The following is a 22,234-nucleotide window of genomic DNA, read 5'->3' on the forward strand; positions in this document are numbered from 1 at the left end:
TACCATGACAGCTCATTAACAAAGCCTTCACAAAGGCAGTAACAAAATGTCAAATACTGCTGTTAAAAGAGGGCTGGTAAGAACTTTCCTAGCAGAGCATTTTTTCTACTGACACAATTGCCCAACAGCTAGAAGTGTATAATACAAACACTCTGATTTTGACAGCTCTTCTGCCAGACAGAGAATACAAAGCAGAATCCTGACAGAAGTCAACCAGCTCTGCCATTGCTCCTGAAGTAGCCACCTGAAAGGCTCTGACAACTCCAGAGAGCAATGGCTTTTCCAGACTCTTCCTCAGATGAAGGAGAAAAATTGACTCCCACCTGAGTCTTGTAGCTTCCAGGTTTCAATTTGAGTGAGACTGGATGGCTGATTGTAAGATTACTTTAATACCTGAAGGCAGCTTTTGTTTGTCAGTTCTGTAACACTGTCACCACACAAGCTGTGCTACAAATTTGCTTAGCTGGTTAAGGTTCTTAATTCAAATCAGAAGGACATTAATATCGTCCTTTGATGTCTCTTTAGTATTTATGCCATGACCAGATCAGATAAGTGCTTTATTAACATTTAAGACTATTAGGAGGAAAAATTGTGCAGATTACATGAAGAGATAAAGATAAAACGAAAAAATATCACATCTTATAAATTCATAAGGATATCACTGATTAAGAACATTCAGTGTCCAATCTATGTTTTGATTCTTCCAACTATTTTTAAATTAAGCATTGCATACCATCTGTAATTACTGTGTTTCCCATAACTCTTTAGTTACATTTCAAATCCTACCGTGTTGCAAGCTTATGGCAGATGACACCAGTGTCTGTTATGACTTCACTCAGTCTCAATTCGAGGTGGACCTTTCCCTGAAAGACACCAAAAACATCAAATGAAAAATTAACCTTATGCATAGCCAACCACACTATTTCAGCTTAAACCAAAGCATGTCTGTTAATATAAGTGATTCCAGAAGTTTTAAAAAAATAAGTAATAGCTGCATAGCTAAGGTATTTCACCTGCAAGAGAACCCAGATTAGTAGCCATTTAACTAAATTTCAGTAACTCCCACTGTTACCTCATCTCTGTATGTTTTAGTAATTGAAGAATACAGAAATCTGTGGTCTGACAAAAATATTGTGTTGGACCTTTATCCATATTGAGCATTTTAAACATTAAGCAAAGACTTGCAAGACAATCACTGAAAAGATATCACAGCAGTGTTAAAAAATTTACCTAAATATTTCAAACATGAGAAAACCTAAAATTATGAAATAACATGAATTGTGAGACAAGTATCAATAAAACTACACTGGGCAACTGGAAAAAAAGTTCAACCATTTTGTTTACCATTTATAGCATGTACTTTTACATGGTCTTTAACTCTTTACCATGACATTCGTTTCATTATTACTTGGGGCAAGACATTACTCCCAATATGCTAAGAAAATAGAACTGCATTCCTCTTATCAACTCTGTTACATTTCAAAACATGAGCAACTACTCCCACTGGCAACAACTCAGCACTACTCTTAACAGTGTATAAATAGTAGATGCAAAATGCATTGTTATTGACCCATTCTGACATGTCAGCACTGCCCTATCATTTGCAGGTCATCATGGCCGAAGTTGAGCCATTCACCTCAGTAATTACCTCCTCACCATCCTTTTTACCAAAGGACCCTAAAATCCATACTGCTTAGTGAGTCAGAGCTCTAACATGAGCATCATCAACTCAGACCTACCTCAACTCATATACAAGATTGGCACCATCCCTTTCATGAAAAAAGGTCAAATCTGGAAGATTTTTTTTGCATATGACAAGAACTACTACCAGAGGTTTCACTGTCTCTTATGACTGGTTACAGCAACCTCTCGCTCTATGAGGATGTCTATCCTGTGTAACAGGGCAAAGATCAAACCTTAGTCTCAAGTTGCAGCTATGCTGCTAAGATGTACTTCCTCCATAGCAGATTTGTCTGGACAAAAGCTGATGAGACCAGTCCAAGGAAGAGCAGGGTGTGCAATAACAATTAAATAGCACAGACACACGGAAGTTCAAGTCAAGCTCATTCCCTGGTCCTCCAACATTTAGCAGTGTTAAACACTGAAGTCAGTGCCTGAATACTTGATCTGAAGAAGCCTACAAGAGGTTCTATCTCTTAGTGCAAGTTATTCTTTCCTCTTCTTTGTATACACCTTTCTCTGTACTATTCTTTCTGTGCTGTCTTGAAAGCATGCTTCACGCTTTCCTGCATTTCACACTTTCTCTCCTCAGACATCTATTACCAACCTACACCTTCAATGTTCTGACTCGGTAGCATTTTTTATTCCCCATCTGAGCAGTGGAAAAAAAGGCCTTTCAAGTACGTAGCACAGATGATATTGGTGTTCATCCAGAACACAAGAAAAAAGAAAGACCTCTCTGACCTGTATAAAAGCCCATGTTGCAGAGGCATTGCAGCAGCTCACTGGCATTTTAAATGGGGAAGGACCTAAATGTGTGTAGGAGTTTAAAAAGATGGCTCCTGCCAGGTGTCTTTTGCATCATTTAAAACAAAATAATAAAAACAAACAACGCAAAAGCCAAACATTTTGCATTTGGCTGTCAGGCTCCTTCCTGATTCTTCATGCTCCTTTCAGCAAGACATGAATCTTCCTTCACCCTGTCAGTGTATGCAAATATCAACATTTGTCATTTTCTTCTAAACGGAAGCCTATCCTCATGAATAAGAGAAAGATTCCTCTGCACAATGTGTAAAGCTACTTTTAGACTCATCTCTTTAAAACTCAGAACCATTGCAGTGCCCATCATACCCACACATAACATAGGCCATGCACATAACCAGTCGAGAACTCTGCTTAAACAGAATGATTTTCTGGATTTAGTTTCACTGTTTTCTCTTTGTTGTTTGCTCTTCCACTGGTCAAAAGAGCTAAACCGTAAGTCTCTTGAGAACATATTTGTATTATGAACCTATAGAAACACTGCTACCATCTTTGGTGATATCCTGCATACTGTCTTTACTAAAGAGAAAGTAACACCAACAGAAATTTCCTCAAAATTAAGACAGGGACAGAGATTTAGGAACTCTAGAGAAAATATCCCATTGCAGAAAAATACCAAGAAGATAATTTTTTTATTGAACTATTTCTGCTGATCTTAAAGATGAAACTGACCTCACTCAGGAAAGAAAGAATGCACACTTACATGAGTCTGAATGCAAACTTATTTACAGTACCAATTTGCTCAATCTCACAGACTATGATGTAAGTTTCCTATTTTAGAAATTAAGCTGCAAAAATCTTTAAGTCAGCAGTACTTCATGAATTTTCCCAGCTACATTAAGTACAAAAATACAGTGCTGCCTCCTTTGGGCTGGGAGCCATTTTTTCTTGTAGCTCTCATTTTTCTCTTCTGAAGATCTTGAAAATGGCTAGCTGTCAAAAAAGTGACTCAAAGCTTCAAACAGCAAAACAGAGGTCATGGGGTCAGCAGCCCTACAACTATTCCCAGAACACCACCTTGCTTCCAGTTAAAAACTCAAATACATAAATGCATTAAAGCTACAATAACATACTTGCAGGCTTAATTCACAGAAAATAACTCCTACATAAACAGAATGCTTTTCCCCAAATCAATTATACCATTAGGCAAAACATAAGGATTCATCTGAATAAATTTACTCCTGAGCAAAGCCATTAGCTCACTTACAAAATACCAGATAACATATTTTCACAGGTAAGATAGAAAACTATGCAATGAATCAGTACCATAAAACCAACAATTAACCTAACCAATAGAAGGTCAATGGATGGCCTGTTATGGATTAAGTATACCACAGAAACAGGGAGTTGCTAGTATGTTTATTTACTGAGAGTTTATAACAAATTAATTCTTATTTTTGTTATCTAAAGAACTACTGCAATAATAACACGAGCCCCCAACTGTACTAGGTGTATGCAGCTTTTGACAGCATTTATAAGCAGGAAAGATTAGATAAGGATAAAATGTATGCAGTCCCTGTTTTACACCTGACATGGTCGCTTGGTCCTGCTCAGACAAAAACTCTGTTGTAGAGCCAGGGATTGAGTTTAGGACCAGTCTCAACTTTATGGTCCCAGCCATAAGGCTTTTTTCCTTCAGCACAGAGGAAAAAAAAAAAATCTCAGAAGCAGCTGGAGATTTAACAGTTCTAAAGTAAAAATGCATTAATTACTGAACACATTTCCATTCAAAAAATTTCAGGATGTTCCTAGAAGCAGCTCTGCTCATTATCATACCCTTCACATTTGGAAGAGTAGGACTTTTTCAAGGAACAAGCTGAAGGAGTGCCAACTCAACTGCTGAACGCTTCCTTTTTCACAAATTCCAGCTGATATGGATGGGTGGGGTCATAGGTCATACGTCCTTCCTAATCACATCTAACATCACATAATGGGGCCAGTCGGCTTCCATTTTTAAATTAAAGAAGCAATCAGTAGAATGAATTTCTTGTAGGGAAGCAGACAGTATTCAAAAGGAAATCAGTAACAAATCTTTTAAAGGGCCTTACTGAGAGCAGAAAAAAAAAGTTATGCTATTCTTGTTAAATATCCTCTTTACTAAAAAATACTAGAATCAAGTTTCAGTCTTTTTAACTTTCTCATGACACTAGCAGCTATTAGGGAGAACAACACATACAAGTTAGCTGAAAAACCAACTGAAACAAATGCTGCTACCTACCTGTATCATGTTTCCAGCAGTTGCAAGTTTGTGGTTTAATTTAAACACAGTATGTGGAAAGAGAAAATAAAACACATGACTGTGGATTATCCTGAAGTTATTTTTATGACAAAGATCTGCCATTCTGGCATGAAGCACTTTTAGCATCTTGAACACATAGTAGTGTTTGCAAAGTTACCTGAACACCACTAGGAGCCATTTCTGAGCGCTGTTACATGCACACATTTGGGCCTGGGATCTGACACATAACACACTGTCCACTGACTGTAGATTCAGATGTAGCATCTGATCTAACAAATCAGGTTTTTCAGGTAAAGACTTATGAAAATACACTGGTGAACACTAGAAACCTCTTGTGCAGTTACTAGTCTCAGATACAGAGCACAAAGACTGACAGTCTGCCCAAGTTCAGAAGGTAGGAGCTGAATTACCCAAATCTCTTAAATTGTGTCTTTAAGGAAGCATCAATCAGCCCTCCATGTGTTTTTTTACTGTGAAAGAATTTTTAGAAATCTTTCACTTTTTAAAAACAAACAAGAAGAACAAGAACACGTCTTGACTGTTAATTTTAAACAAAACCGGGAAATATCTAGTGTGCTTGCTTGTATTTTAATATCAAGTCAGTTATTTTCATACAGCACTGTAAATCTCTCTTCTACAGAAGAACAACACCCACTACCACAAAAATTTCTAATAAAGATATTTATCTACTACTAAATCTTTGGGACAAGAGGTTTGTGACCACCCACCATTCTACTTCTCACTAGCCTACTCCATTTTGCTAAGGTCTTCCCCTCCAAGGTGAGAATGCATCTGCATGGAAGTCTTCCGAACACATGGAGACCCTTATCCCAGCACAGTTCCCCAAGCTCATCAGCTCTGCAGCTCAGCTCAATTCTGCTCATTGCTCATGTGTGTGGAAAGAGGGACCAGGACCCACCTTCAGCTCTCTACTCTTCCTCCTGCTGGTACAGAGTGACTGCAGGCAGCATCACCCTAGCTCCTGGAGATGGAGGAGTCGAGAGATGTAACAACACTGGGGTTGTAGGAGAGAACTTGGCTAAGCAGGTGACCACAACGCATGATTAATGCAAGTACCTCATTGTTTTGGAATCTCAGATTTTAATATCCCCTGGTGTGTTGGTTTACTTTCCCTTGCTTTTCCAAAGAGCATTGGAAGAACTCAATGTTGCACATAGACCTTCCAAACTATGTGATAATCTGTGTTGTTGCTTTCTCTGTCTTTCCAAATTTTATTCCAGGATATATCATATGCTATTGGACAGATCCCATCTACTTGGAAATCCTCTTAGGCAACTTTCTGAGATGGCACTTTCTAGCCCAAATAAAGCTTAAAAGCCAACAATAAAAATGACCCAAATTCTAATGGCTAAATAAAAGCTGCCCTTGAGGGAACAGGAGAGGAAAGATCAAATGCCCAACCACTGCTTCAGGTAAATCCAGTCCTGCAGTATTATCAGCAGCCCCACATAAGGTCACAGCCCAATAGCAAGTTTGAGAGCAGAGGGACGCACTCGTCTGCTGTCTACATTTGCTGCTGTAACAGCTGGCTCCTTTCTTTTACCAGAGGGCAGCAAGCAGCTGGGAAAGGTCTGAGGATCACGCTCTAGATCACAGCCTTTCTGCTGGACCACAGTGCAGCACACAAGAATCTGGAACAAAATTCAGTCCTTCATTGAGGAAAGTTCAACAGCTCTAATAAACGCTACACAGAATCATAAATGCTAGGCAAACCAGAACTGACGTCTGCTTGCTCTCTGCATGTGCAAGTGGGTCAGAATTGCTCAGTGGCTAGCAGACATCTTGAAATGGCACAATGTTAGTCTTCCTGTTTCTCTAGAGGAAGAATACTTCCATATGGTCAAAATCCTTATGCTTTGTCATGTTTTTCTCTCAAATGCTTGGATATGATACAATATGTAGATACTTTAAATTAAAGCCATCTGGTTATCATTTCCCCAGATAAATTGTCTTCTGTAGATACAGAACCCAGGCATGTTATTTTGTAATAATGTACATTTTTTCATTCAGCAGCAGGTGCTCCTGACCACATGCCATGTTACAGGCTAGCTTTTTAGAAGGAACAGACTAAAACCAGATAGATTGTCTTACCCCTTTGCACTGATAAGTCAGAATACTGTGCTCTTCCATTCACGTAGGGAGGAAGTCTTGCTGCAAAGCAAGACTTGGTCAATAACCCATCTTTCTGTTTATCACAAACATTATTTCCCATTGTTGACATGTGATTCATTTCTCTGAAATAATTTCGTATATAGGCATGTAGCCTTAAGAATCTTCCTACCCTATCAAAACAGATATTTCATCTCTTCTCAAAACAACTCGAAGAAGGAAACTTAAAAGCCACTGTTCATAAAATAGAGGGCAACACCCATTCATTTCCTGTGTGCGGTGGAAAGCTGATACCGAACCTGGAAGCAGCTTCTTCTTTTTGCAATTTGCATATAGCCATATTTACAGTAGCTTAAACAAAATGCATCAGCATCTCACGGCTAAGCTAAAAGCATTTTAAATACCTACACAAAGATAGTTCACGTGCACATTAGACAGTGGGCATGCTCTCAGTTGTTTATTAATAGATTAGATAACTCCATCACTCACTGGAGTGAAACAGCTCTATACAGCTGCTCTTAAAGACTATTTGCTTAATACAGTTGATCTACAAACCTCTATTCTTAAGAAAAGTAGCAACTAGCATCAGAGCCTCCCAGTTCAACACCATTTGCTCTACATATATTAAAAGCATTGATTTATACAGAACAGGAAGCAGGCAAACATTGGATAGGACATGTCAGCTTTCACAATATTCTGAAGGTAAGGCAAGAGAAAGTAAGACAGTATCACACGTTGAGCTTCCCTTGCAGATCTGGGATAAACTTTTCCGTCACAAAGGACTGAATGGAGAAGAGCTGATTCAAAAGCTCATGGTGAAACCTTGGCTCTGCTGAAGTCATGGCAAAATTCCAGCTCTGGCAAGGCCAGGTTTTCATTCATGAAGCCTGACATTTGGGATACAGATTCTGTATTCAATGGAAAGTGTTGCCAAAGGAGGAGAGGTTCTTTGAGCAGCACAGACTGCCCTGGATATATTCTTCTAGCTAACATACAGGAAGCACTTCAGAGCCAGCAGTGACTTCCAGCACACATACAAAAAAGGTAGGCGTACTTTCCAAACATACCTGTAAGTAATGTTTTCTACTAATGATGTATAGTCCACCATCTGACACTCCTAAGTCCATACTCAAGAATAAGTATGTTTAATCAACAATAATCAAAGGCTTGTGTAAGCAAAATGCTAAACGTGGTGGAAGGAGGAAGAAGGGCTTTTGATGCCTGAAGAAAGTATTTCTCAACATCATTAAATCTTTTGCACAAAATTTTGAGTACAGAAGGTTAAAATGTGAAACAATTTGCTTCCTCAGTGTTGGTTATCTGCCCTTTTTTAAAAAAAAAGAAGTTGATAGCCAAATAGATATGTTTCAGATACATCAAAGTTCTTATGAGGAAGAAAGGGAAATGAGCAATTTTCAAAATTTTGTCAGATCTTTTCTTCCCCAGCAATGAGTTTTACATAAGACCTTGAGCATGACCGGCTTTGGAAAAAGTACTCTGTCATTTAATACTGAGAACTCAGCTGTAAGACAACATGACCATTTCACATTTGTCAGTGTCGTGGAGGAAGTAACTCAATGCACACTTGAAAAGGGGAACTTTTAAAGCAAGAGTCTGCACAGGAAAACATGTCAGAATGATCCAGCTCTCCTTGCATTTCTCCCCCGCTTTGGCATACACAGACTAGATGGGTTTAGGTTATGCTGGTGTATTTTGATATGAATCAGAATGTCTCTGGGATGCTTAACTGCTTCAGTGATTACATGTGAACAAAGGCTATTTGGGTTGCAGAGTTCAAACTTCACAGAACAGACTCAAACTATGCAGGGCTGAAGTTACTGTGAAAAAACGTGAAGGAGAAAACGACTCAAAAACAGGAAAAGCCTTTTAGAGATTGCATGTGCACTTGGGCTTAAATTCCACTGAGAACACATGGACCACTGAGAACATCTGTCATCTACAGCCCCAGGCAAATATCTGAATCAGTCACTGTTGGGTAAACTTCTGCATGTGAAGGAAAGGCAAACATTCATGGATCAAGAGAGATGTACATACAATAGCATGCAATTTTTGCTTCCAGTCTTCAAAAAGCATGAGAATGAAAATATAGCAGGTCTTGAAAGACAAATGACTAGTAAAAAAAAAAAGAGAGCATCCCATGAAAACTGTGCACGTCATAACTCTTACTGACTTTAAACAGCTTAGAAAATTGTGTTTTCTCTTGCTAGGCTTTCCCCTGCAGCTGAGGCTGCCTAACCGCCAGTAGGCTATTCCAACGCAAAAAGTTAAATCATTTTCAGTAGTGGCTCAATTCCTGGTTTACTTCTCACTGAAAGGTTTGAGCAATTGTATTGTCACATACTGGGTATTTAGCTCCAGCCATGGTAACTCCCACTGAGGACTAGCAGGCTTCATTAGAAAATGGGAACTTCAAATTCTTTCAACTAAATCTGCACAAACCCACCTGGTTACAGCTTCAAGCTTTCACAAGATTCCCAGCCTGGAAAGTTAAGTCATGAATTATGAATTTAACAGATGCTGTCAAGTTCCATTCTGCACTCTGTATAATAAATACGTCTGATAGCTTTTAACATGGTTTAGTATATTTAAAATGGAACTATCAAGTCATCATGCAATTTCATATTTGTATGCTCAACATAAGCACAATTTCGCTGGAGTTTTTTAATTTGCCTCCATAGAGCAGCTCTAACTCAACCACTTACAGCACAACTGTTGTATCATTACCCAGGCTACATCTAAACAGCATTTGGGGAATACACTGACAGGACTAGAGCAGACTCTGCAATGTGTTATTTTCAAACTAGCAAGTGCAAAACCAGCCAGTAAGATATGAGGGCATTGATTTACCAACACAATAAAAGCCTGTTGACCCCAAGGGACAATTATAGTCCATCGCTGAAGCATACAGTGCTATGTTCTAGTGGCTACAGTTACCCACCCACTCAGCTGAAGAGAAATTCAGGCACACATGATTATGCTGATTATCTCAGTAAAGTAGTTTGCTAGACCAAATGATGAGCCAAAGCCACAAAGGGCATGTGGGTGGGTAATGTCCCATCTGTATCTGTGGGTTGAGCAGCTGTGCAGCACCTGTACTGCTTCATGTGGGACTGTGCCTCTCCCTGAGCAATGTCAGAGGTGGTGAGGTTACAGGCTTCTTAGCAGCTCTTTGCTTAGATGGGCAATGCCCTAGTTTTTTTTCCTTCAAGATGAAAAGTCATACCAGACTGGTACATCTTGCTGACAAGCAATAAATGAACATGGTCTTAAAGCATCTCGCAATAATGCTCATATATATGTAGGCTCACAATCAATGTAGTCCTACTGTCAGTAACATCCTTGTCTGCATTGAAGTTTATCAAGTCATAATCTCATCCTGTACTACTGACAATACTGTCTTATAAAGATATTTTGTAAGAAATAGCAATGTTGGAAAATCATAAAACTAAATACAAAGTCTCAGGCTATACCCTTTGACAACTATATGTCTGATGGAGTTAAACAACATTACCATTTACATTTAGGCTTATTTATTTTGTATAGCATCAAAATACTTAAGACTTATACCTTCTGAATAAAATTCAAGAAAATATCACAAAGAAAGAGAAATCCACTCAAATTCCATTAACATTAGAATTCCATTTGTTTTACTATTTTGCATTCAAACAAAAGAGAGGAATCTCTGCATCACACAGTATTTCCTCTCTACGTAGCAAGACAGAAAGGAGTATTGCCATTTGAAAATTTGTACCATTTCTGATCCAAACCATGTCTAGAATGAAAATTTAAATTCTACTTTTGAAACTTCAAGGTAGCTCAAAAATACCAGTTCTTAGATCACAAATGTTACTATTTATGATTTCAAATCAGTCATCCTCTTCTAAAACATGAAGCCAAACGTGTCCCCGAACTAAGCATCTGAAAACCATGGCACCCTAATCACTAATATTTCCACAATCAAATGATTTTAAGCTGTTTTTCAGTTTCTGATGGTGATGATCAGTCTGCTTAAAACCTAGATATTTTCAGGCTTTGCACATAGTAAAGACAAGCCTTCTGTGGGCTTATCATTGTCACCCAGTTTTTCACATCGTGGCCTAATGAACTAGAAACCTCGTTTCTGTGTTTTGTTATTTTTTTTTTTTATTTCCTCACTCTGACTTTTACAACTTCAAGTGAGTTATATTCCTTCTGACATTTACTCTCACTGTATTCCAAGTGTGGGAGTGACAGTAGCTTACCATATAGTGCTGTGATGCATAACTAAATAGCCATGAAGTGCTCTATAACATTGAAAACAGCATCAAGGCCACTGGCTGACAAAGCCACAAATAAGACATGGGAGTTCCCTGGCATGTGGCTCAATGTTTAATCCAGTAGACTACATGGCCAATAAGGACAATCGCTAAAATGACAAAATTGACAGCTGGCACATGAAAATTGCTTTTTGACTACTGGTATTTGCATGATTAATTGCAAATGTTAACTACTTAGAATTTCTTAAATTCTTTTCCTTAAAATTAGAGTAACATTGCATAAATACTTAACACAAATACTGTGGGGTTTTTCTCTTCTAAATGAAAACATGTTCAGGAAAAGACAACTGAGATACCACAAACAAAAAAAACCCCACAAGCATAAAAATATTCCTTCATTTGTCTATCTTCACTTGCATGAGGATTTGTACAAAATTAATTTACAAATCTGCTCTCACTGTTAAAGAAAACAAAACCCTCTTGCAGACTTCTTAACACAAAGACTGCGGAACTTCCAAGTAAATGGATAAAACCATCTGAGTGCTGTTCATATTTACACTAATTGTAATAAATTCTTATCATGGAACCCAGAAACAGCTTTTAACAGTTGGGCTCTTATAAAGATACAAACAGCGGCAGTGATAAACTGTACAAACAATTATTAACAGAGAACATGCTTTCCAGCAAACACTGTGCTCCTCATCTCTCCAAAAGCTACAGCTGCCTGAAAATCTTTCTGTTACAAGTTCACAGCTCACATTACCAAGGCACTCTGGTCTAAAAAGCTTCCACAAGCTCACTTACTGTAAATATTGTAACAAAGTAAACACCAAAGAAGCTTATCCAAATATTGGCTGTCTTCAACTGATAAATTACAAAGGGAAAGTTTTCATATCCTGCAGGAAATAAACACTAAATCTATTGTTTTAAAGTCACTGTCATAAGAGGCTTTGGGGTAAGAAGAAAGGGAGACCAGGATAAACAGAACAGACCTCAAAGTTAAAAGGCTGTTAAAAGCCTTTCCATCATCACTGGCACCGAAATGTGGCACTAAAAAAGATCAATATTTTACAAGAGAATGTTACAGACTGAACGGGCTGCCATGAGGCTTTCTTTGCAATACATGCACAACAGTGTATTATTTGTCTCTCCAAATAAACAGAAAACCTAACCTTGAATGTGTTTTCATTTACGCTTCACTACACACAACCACACTGCTTGTTGGAATGAGTGTGCACTGTAAATATAGTTTTCTGACCTGGCATGTGCAGACCTGCATGCAAACTGAAAAGCCAAAACATTATGTCTGACTCTACCACACAGAACTATCCAAGAGGCATTTCCCCTTGCTTTTATTGGAGACTGTTGCACAGGTCGACACTTATGTCTGTGGCCTCCTAAGCAAATACTGTGGTTCAAAAGTGACCTGTAATACATCCTTACAAAGAAAAGACAAAAAAAGTAATTTATTTATTTTGACTTCCTATCCTGCTACATCATTTTAATTTCTTGCTTTGCTGTAATTACCATTTTCACAAGATCTAATATTGTAAGAGAAGATACAAACTTCTTGAAAAGAAGATTAAGTGAAAGAAAACAAATCCAAACCAACCAGCAACAGAGGAGTCTCAGTGCATTCCAAAATCTGCAAAGTACCAAACCCTCAATGGAACTGAAGCGATACAATTATCAGCATTACCCTGGTTTGGAGCAGGGCCTAGAAATCTGGTAAGGAGTGTTTTTATTCATGAAGTATACTTGTTGCCATTCCTGTGACAACTTGCCTACGTAATTATTTAAAACAGTACCTGCAGATACTATTTTCAAGCTGGCTCCGCTCCCTGAGCAATCAACAGTTATTTATAGGGTTTTGAAGTTATTTGATACTTGAGGTAACTGCACCCCTCCTTATATCAGTGACCCCGATAGTTCACATAGTTTTCATTATTTCTGTAGGCAGAATTCTGGCCCCATTGATTTATGCACACTTGTAATTCACCCCACACAAGCTGCAAATATCGCTGAAACCTAAACCACATTAGAGAGCAATGCTTCCATTTTGTAGGGAAGCAACACATCTGTCCTAGAGCCACAGAATCCATAGGACTGACATGGCTCTGTTACTCCTTTGCCAAGATAATCTCACCTGTACTTCTGAATCGGCATCAACATGCTGGAGTTGAAACCAGGTATCTCTGTTATGATACTTCTGCAGATCTTCTTTCTGTATAGCGACCTTTCCTGGAAAGAAACAAACCAGAAGCACAGTTTAAGACATGCTACAGCTCCCTCAAAGTACGCTTCCATCAAAAACAAGTTTTAAAACAATGCTGTAAGGACTATCCTACTCAAGAAAGGCTTCAGAGCAAGTAAAGATTTCTTCAGGACATACTGCTTTACACAATACATACTTTCTGATGAGCAGCTTTTTCCACTTCATGTAGTGAAAGACTTTAAAATTCCTAACATCATACTCACCTAACCAACTGAAGCACTGAGCCTCTATGGATACGCTTGTAAGTATGCTTGTAGTAAAAAATATTATCATTACTTCTTTGACACGACAATTAAATTTGTGGGAGGAAAAGCTCAAAAACTAATGGAGAGTGCTTTGAGGCAGATGCCTATGGCAATCCCAAGAGAAAGATCCATGCATGAGGTTATTGCTAAAAATATTATAGGATGAGGCTTTTCACTATATAGTTTTGTAGTAGAAGAACAGAAGCTAGAGACATCAAGTCACAGTAGATTCCCAGGTTTGCATTTTGAGACCCTGTTGACTGACCTTCCACACTCAAATCTTGCAGAGTTTGCATTCTGCAACACAGAGTCACTCAAATACCACTCCTGACTTTACAGAGAAAAAACCCACCACAGTAGAGCTTTATCCTCTCACCTTTTTACCTCCCTCTTACCCCTACCAAATCAGCTGTTTTGCTAGTTATGGCAACAGCAGCCCGTTTGATGCTGTGAAATAATGTACATGCCTGCTAATGGCTAATAGAAATGTAAAGCTGAAATTTTCCTCTTGCCCTGTCTCTATCAGGAATTACGTAAAGTGCTCTGAGGGACAATGAAACTTTTTCCAAGTGTCTTTCTTTGTACATACAAAGGAGAGCGTGGCATGGCTGACAAGCATTCGATCTTCACAAGCAGCTTGGGGCTGGGTGGTTCCCCAAGCGCTGAGCAAAGCAGTATGTTCAAAATGAAAGGAACCAGGACAGCCAGAGACATTCATGAGGTTCAAGAAAGCTAGTTTTTGGCAATGTGGTTTGCAAGTAGACTTTCTCTGCTAGCTCACATGTAGTTTGCAACCGCTGCTTTTCTACAGAAGCACAGACTTTCTTTAACCAAATCCTGCTAGATAAAATACACTGATGGACACACTCTTAGCAGTAGAGAGATTTCCAAGGCTTCCCAAACCCATACACTTCAGACAGACATCAGTAATATATTATATTAGCAAATATTAACTGAATACATTTATACACACACAAAAAATTCTACAATGTATGACTGAGCAAATGGCAGACACAAAAGCATTTTCCATTTTGATATCTAAAAGCTTATGAAAGTTCCAGCAGTATTTACACTGCAACGTTCCCTCAAATTTTGGCCTTTTCCTTTAGCTGCTGTTGGATGGCTCCACCCAGCCCTCACGTTTTCTGGGCTTCTGAGTGTACCCTGCTGCAGCTCCTACTGCATTCTTCTGTCTCCCTCAGGCTGCTTCTGGTGACAGTTTCCAGATTTCCAGTCCCAGGTCTCACTCACAGTCACCTTCTATTCAGGGCCTGCAGAAAACTCAAGGATGATTTCACCATCTGCACCTGCACGTCACTTAAATGGTGTTATTGCTGTCCTCTCTTTCAAGAGGGAGTTCTATCACTCTCTACACCAAGGATAGCAAGATAACCCAGGTGAGTACGATGGCACAGTCAGTACATAATTGCAGCACAAAGTTCTTAGAGACAATAGTACATGCTTCCAGCTCCAGGAGGGTTAACATGGTGGTACAACTGTTTTGATTAGGAAATTGTTTGAACAGCACTGTTTGCTCTGCACACAAGCAAGTCTTATTAATGAGTGAAACTTATTGACTGGGCTGGCTAGAATCCAGAGTTTTTCATTGCATACCGAATGATCCACCAAGGAGAAAAATCTACTAAGGAAACAAAAGAAAGCAGCGAGGGCAGTAAAAGAGAAAAGGCCTACACTTTGGCTAGTCTAAATATATACAAAGGTATATTACTGATAAGGAAGATTGTTTATCTTCCTTATTAAACAACTCTCTGCACACAGGAGCACTCTGAACAGTTTCTTCACCTGCACCAGCCATATCCACATGCTCACTTCTCTTCTTTACCATCAGGCCTGTGTAAGCCACAGTGCAGGTGCCGAATGTGGTCAGGTCTTGCCCTCTACAAAGTCACTGCTCTGCCACCAGCTGACCTATGCCTGACCTGGCTCAAACAACTTCTAGCCTCACTAGAACTAGGTTAAATCTCAGACAATAATCACAAGCTGTTGGCACCTGTCATTTGACCTGACACTACACAATAACGGTCTGTAATTCTCCTTCAGGATAAACTTGAAACAAAAGGACAGAAAGGTTTATCACCACCTGTACTTCAGCACACTCTCCAACTTGAGCCCATTGTCCCATGCTTTCTCAAGACTTGGGTGGCTGCCAGGCAACAGTGAGAGACTCCAAAACTTGCACCTGCAGCACCCAGACACTCCTTCTGGTTTCCTCAGAGCTGCCCCAGGCTGCAGGGAGTCTGAGTCTGTTTAAGCTTTTAGACACTCTGAGAAATGGTAGGAAACAGCACAACATGCTGAATGGCATAATGTGTAATTTCAAAACTTAGTTAAGTTTCATTTTTTAAAAGGTAAAATTCTCAGCAATAATACCAGCAACAATGAGGTAAAAGCCACCTTCTTATCTGAACTGATTTCTTTCCAAAGTCTGACATTCACTAGGACATCAAACTGGAGAAGGGTAAGGAAACCCCTCAAATTTTTGCATGTTTTTTTCACCCATGTGGCAGCAATTTCCCCATGCCCCCTAGTTCAGGCTGAATGGATCTTCACCAGCACATTTGAATCCTAAGCCCTATGTTCAAAATGAAGATGTGACACTTCTGTAAACCTTTCTTTAGTGAAAATACACAAACAAGCTATTATTTCATGGATGAATGAAATCAGTACCTAGGGCCTGGATAGTCCTAAGGGTACATATTTCACTTTACAATCCCTGATGCAAACTGATTTAAGAGCCTCCCACTTTCCCCACCCATGCACCCTTGTCATTGCTGCAGGCTGTATGAAACTGTTCAGGAAACCGATCCAAATGGAAAAACATACTAAACAATGAAAATAAACATTCTGGGGGAGGTGAACATAGAAGAACCAAGTTTCAGGGGTCACATGTCTGTGTTTGGCATTTTTAAACACACAGATTTCAACTGACCTGTTTTATGGCTTCCCAATGAAAAGTCACATTAACACAGACAGAAGACAGAAGAGAGCAGAAGGTCAATAATTTGAGAACCGAGACAGAAATATTCAACAGAGATGGGCAGGGATTTCTGGCTTCACAGCTTGGGAAAGTGTTTGTGGAAGAACCACACCCTTAGTGCCAGTCCCTTACTGGAGTTTCAAACCCTCTTCCCAAGTAAGTCAATGCAGCCCATTAGCTTGTCCCTAGACATGCCTGGGCTTGTTAATTTGGGTTCTAACATTTCCATACTGAGACTAACAGAGTTAGTAATTTGGCTTAGGCATTCTCCATCCAGTCACACTACCTTCCGTCTGCATCATCTGTTGGTGACAAAAGAATTCAGTGCTAGTCTGAGGATTAGGTCTCAGTTTTATTACTCAGTTGCCAGTTTGCAGTGTTTACCTCACAGCTGAGATAGGTAAATATTTACATCAGATGCTAGATTAGAAGATGTATTCCTTTAATGAAAAATAAGACAAGACAACAATAAAACAGGAGTTTGTAATCTTAAGAGGTCATGACGCTCTACCTGAAAAAAATATTCAGAACCCTTAAAATACAGCATTTCAGGAGCTCTTGTATCTTCTTCTTTAGGTTATCTTTATCTTGGAATACTCACACAGTGAAAAACCACAGAACTTTATGTATTGCTGCCAAGTGAGCCAAAGCAATATAATGTAATATTTTTTAATACAACATTCTCCATTAACACTGATTGAAGTATAGAAGTTAATTCATAGTAAGAGGTTAGGTCTGAGTCACATGTTAAAAGGTCCCAAATGCCTAATTAATTCAGTCTCCTCTCAGCTCTGAGCAGAGACTACTTTTCCTCCTACATGCTGCAGTATTAGTCAGGAAGAGGACATAGACACAAGTTGCTTCATGATAGTATATTAAGTGCACAAGAACATACTATATCAGTGAATTCATTTAAAATAACTGATATGAAGGTGCACAAGCAGAGTCACTTTCAATAGCTGGAAAGACTAAGGACAAATTAGAATCAATTTTAACCAACATTTTGGGCTGTGAAAGCATTATGAAAAGTTGTATTATCTTGAAACTTCCAGTCAAGAAACACCACTGCTACTCCAGACTACCTGGAATTTTGTGGTTATTTGTATGATAGGTTATTTGTCATCAAATAAAAATACAGAAACTTTGCAAGACAAAAAGGGCTAGATGCCTGTCTTGCTGAAGAACAGCACAAATTTAATCACCTCTCCCATAGCATCAAAAAAGACTGAAACAAATGATCTCCTACTTGAGGATTATAAGGCAACATAAAGCTTCAGAGCCCTAGAAGCAGCAGAATTACTCCCTTCTGGCTCCTGTGCAGTGCACCACAACGCAACAAGCAGCACTAGACCATCTGCTACCATGGTTAAGAGTTAGTGGCAGCAATGGCAAAATGCTTCCAGCACAGCAGCGGTGCATCCTACACAGAACTGAGGTGTACTATATTCATGACTGCAGTTTCGTTTGAGTTTTGAGTTCAGTAAAAGCCCACATATAAAAAAGTATCACTTATTATCCAAGATAAATCCCACAAAATATCATAAGGCATAAAAAAAGAAGGTAGGCTGTGGATAAATCTTGGCTTCTATCCTTAAAAGAAGTCCAAGCATCGCATGGACTATCCTCTATCAGCATGGCTTTGCTAGCCACAATCCTAAAGATCACACCTGGCTTACATTGCAATTTCTGCTCTCCCTTCTCGTTAAAAATAATCCTTACCCAACCACACCTTTGATATCAGCTCTCTGCACCCATAAAATGTTCCCACATTTGAAAAAGGTGGCATAGCTCATGGCTGGTTGCAATGGGAGAGCAGTCCCAAAATCTAGGCTTGCAGTCACTGTTGTCTGCCTTACAGCAGGCACCAAGACCCTGAGCATGCTGCCTGCACTGAACAATCATCTCCCTGCATCCACTCAGTCACCAGCCCCTTCCAGATACTGTCACTATAAGACACTGCTACTGCACCTTCTTCACAGGACCAATCTTCTAGATCAAGTGAGGCATAATCAAACAGAAATTGCTTAACATCTGCTAGTGCTGAGGTAAGTCAAGTGTTGCAGAAAATAGAGGAAGCCCAGCTCAAATTACAGCAGTTAGAGGTAATGCTGAGAGGATAGATTTATGGTGACTTTAGATAATATTAACATTGTCATTTGGTAAGGAGGAGGATTGCATAAAAGGACAGTTGAGGTTGTAGCATATTATGCTCAATAGTTTTGTTTATAATATGTGTACATCTAAGAGGCAGAAGGAAAAAATATGCAATTTTGAAAGCTCAACTTTGTTTCCCTGCTTTTGTGACTATCTGTAATGTTAAAAGATATTTCAAGTGCATCCTAACAATTTATGCAGAAAGTATTTATTTTAGGCATTCTATGCAACTGTAGAAAGTCTTCTTGGAATAATTCTAGTTTATTACTTTTTGAGACTTGTCATTGTGGGACAAAGTCATCTGTTTCCTTTATTTCATTAGTAGCTATATTTATACCATATTGAGTAACTATTATTCCCATGTCATCCAACAGTACATCACGGAAACAGTAAACCAAATTGTGACTGCTGTCTAAGCCACAGCTGAAATGGAGTAAACAGAGGAGCAAAATTTTCTATTAAAATTTTGAACTCTGCTTCTTACTGTGTTGGCAGATCATAGACTCATTGAATGGTAGGAGTTGGAAGGGACCTTCAGAGATCATCTAGTTCAGCCCCCCTGCAGAAGCAGGTTCACCTAGATCAGGTCACAAGAAGATCCTTCTTTCACTTAGCTAGCATAAAGCATAGTTTAGCACGAAGATTCTTTTTCCATTCTTTTAAACCTACAGAATAATCAAAAGGTCATGCTTCAGCTACATTTAGAAACAGTTATCAAAAAAAGTAGATGGTTTGCTTGGAAGATTGGTAATACATGGTACAAACATACTTCAGCTTTGGAAATAGCCATTAACAAGGTATGGCGACCTCAAACAGGCAAGCCTCAAACAACTTTCAATTCCAGGATTGGAAGCTACGATTTGGTTTCATCTACTTTAGTTCAGAGCTGAGTTTAACTACCTCTGAAAGCAAATTTGTTTTCTTGCCTTACTGTGCTTCAGCTCATCTAGTATTAAGCAAGGCGACAGTTACAACCTGCCAGGATACAATGGCCACAAGTTTCAAATTGTTGTAGAACAGACCTAATAAGCTCTGTGAAGGTGACTTACAGCAGTTAAGTTATAAGAAATGTAATTACCAGAATTACTTATTAATCTTCTCCCTGCAGGCTTTCTGCCCCTTCATTGAAGAGCTTCAGCATTTCACATCTGTCCTTTACTCAGCACCACTGTATCCCCACCAGCATGGCAACTGAGACTCTTCAAGTACTACAAACTTACAGAGGAAAATTCTTACTCCCCAGTGCAGTACAGGGGCCAAGATCTGATACAATGAATTTACTTTTTTTTTCCCCTTACAGCTTCACAAGGGATGCATTTTGTCCTATTCAGGTTCCTGCTTAATACAGATGTTAACAAGCCAGATATGTACATCTGTACCAAGACAAAAGCAGTACTGAGGTGAAAAAAAGTGGTTTGTGATTTAAGTAGAGGATAAATAATTTGTGTAGTTGTCATTTGAGAAGCACATGATATTAATTATTCTGTCAGTGCAGTGTTAAATGACTTGGTGTGGCACATTTCCTGTTTTTTTAGCTGATCTATGTGTTCAAGGTCACAGCCTGAACCATGTGTTACACACCTAGGAGAGTATCAGCTCAAGGCATTTTGTGGAGATTTTTTTCTTCACTAAAGCTAATTCAATTACTAAAGGATAAGAAAAGTCTTCTGTTCCACTCTATTGGCACTGCTTGCCTCATTCAACATTTCAAAAATGATGAAAAACTAAATACCAAAAAATAATCATAACAAAACATATATTTAAATTTAACTTGTTATCCTAATACTCCTACTGTGTCCAGCCAGAAGTATCTTTTTTCCCCATTACTACTGGAAGGGTATCTATTATCACTTTTTCAGGTTAACACCATCTCCTCAATGTTTTTTTCAATGTAACAACTAGATGGATTCCATGAAATTGGTGCACTAGCCTTATTTGATCATCGGGAAACAAACAACTTTTAATTCTAAATGGAATCATCTACTGTTACTTTCAGTAGTACATTTCCTACCCAAAGCATCTCAACATACTACACAAGTCATTATATAAGATCTATCCTGCAACAGTCAAGACCCACAGTATCAATAAACAATTTGAGACAAATCTGGATTCACAGTAACTGCCTATTTGCTATAACTTATCTAAAAAAGACAATTACTTCAGATGCACTGAGCTCTGCATTTCCTTCATTATATTTGCACTTCAACATGCACTAAAGTTTCTTCCAAGACACAGTTGTTCAAGATTTTTATCTGTTTAGCAAATCCTAGATGACTTAGCAAATTACAATTAGGAAAATGAAAATGTAATAAACAACCATGCAAACACAAAGATATCTTTATCTGCACAAGCCTCCCATCCTGTATGCCAAAATACTACACTATGTTCCAAAATATATCTGCTACACATGTGCTCCGGTTTCTGTATTTGTTTGGTTCTCCTCGGAAGTTTCTATCAGAGGTTTCAGGGGCGTGGGGGTGGTGTATGTTTGTTTCTCATTTTCTCACCCCCACTCCTTCCGGTCTTCATAGCTTGAGCATTCTGATCTGTCACACAATAAGTTGCATTTTGGATGTTAAAGAATTTACCATCACAAATTTTACTTCATATTTGAATAAAAAAAGCACACCTGCTCTGAGCTCCAGTCACCCTAGAAATCAATGTTACAACATCAAGAGTTCTGGCAATGCTAAATAGTGATTCAAAAGGAAGTCTGTTAGCTAACAGCCTTCAAAACAAAAAAAAAAGCTACTTGCCAAATTCTCACCATTTTGACACACATGCATTCTGTTCTCTCTCTGTGTCTTGAAACTCCCTCAAAACCAGTCGAACAAACAATGAAAACAGATGTCTTAAACATGCCAGATCACACAGGAAACCCAGGCAAATTGACAAGCTCAGTAACATCTGAATATAAAATTAGTCTCCCTGGATGCAAGAGACAACCCCCAACTCCCTTCTCTGAGAAAGTTTACTGCAGAATGAGCACAAATAACCACATTTTCTTCAAGAGTAGTGTCTCATGATGCATAATATAACAAGCCATCTCTGTAATGCAAACAAAAGGGTCCCTATTTGGAGAATTGGGCGGTTCAATGGAAAAGAGTAATCTAGCACCACTCTGACCAAACTTTCAGGAGGGATTCTCTTCCAGACCTCCCTTGTCTAAGCCTCTTCAAGAAAACGTCCCTTAAGACTGAGCTGAAGATATACATATACCATCTATTCCTTTTAAATTTTACAGACTTTGATCCAATGAAAGAGTTCCCTGTCTCAAAAATAACTCCACTGTTTAGCTTTGCTGTTGCTAGCTCCTGTTCAATAGGAACTACTGAAAATAACCACATAGTTACTCCAAACCACTGTTCTCTTTCCAGAATATTTTTCCTGTTACAAGCAGAACTTACAGTTAAT

General features: G+C 38.8%; 1 protein-coding gene across 1 annotated transcript in view; it reads right to left on the reverse strand.

The window, feature by feature from the left end:
* The window catches only part of RASA3 (RAS p21 protein activator 3), a 127,489-nt gene that overhangs the window by 52,192 nt on the left and 53,063 nt on the right, over window positions 1-22,234 (reverse strand). Inside the window, exons 4-5 of the mRNA XM_061997197.1 lie at window positions 13,295-13,389; window positions 787-863 (exon numbers count right to left, since the gene is read on the reverse strand). Coding sequence (XP_061853181.1) covers window positions 787-863; window positions 13,295-13,389 — 172 coding nt within the window. The remainder of the gene's footprint in view (window positions 1-786; window positions 864-13,294; window positions 13,390-22,234) is intronic.

The sequence above is a fragment of the Colius striatus genome, chromosome 1, assembly GCF_028858725.1.
Source record: "Colius striatus isolate bColStr4 chromosome 1, bColStr4.1.hap1, whole genome shotgun sequence".
NCBI classification, from domain to species: Eukaryota; Metazoa; Chordata; class Aves; order Coliiformes; family Coliidae; genus Colius; species Colius striatus.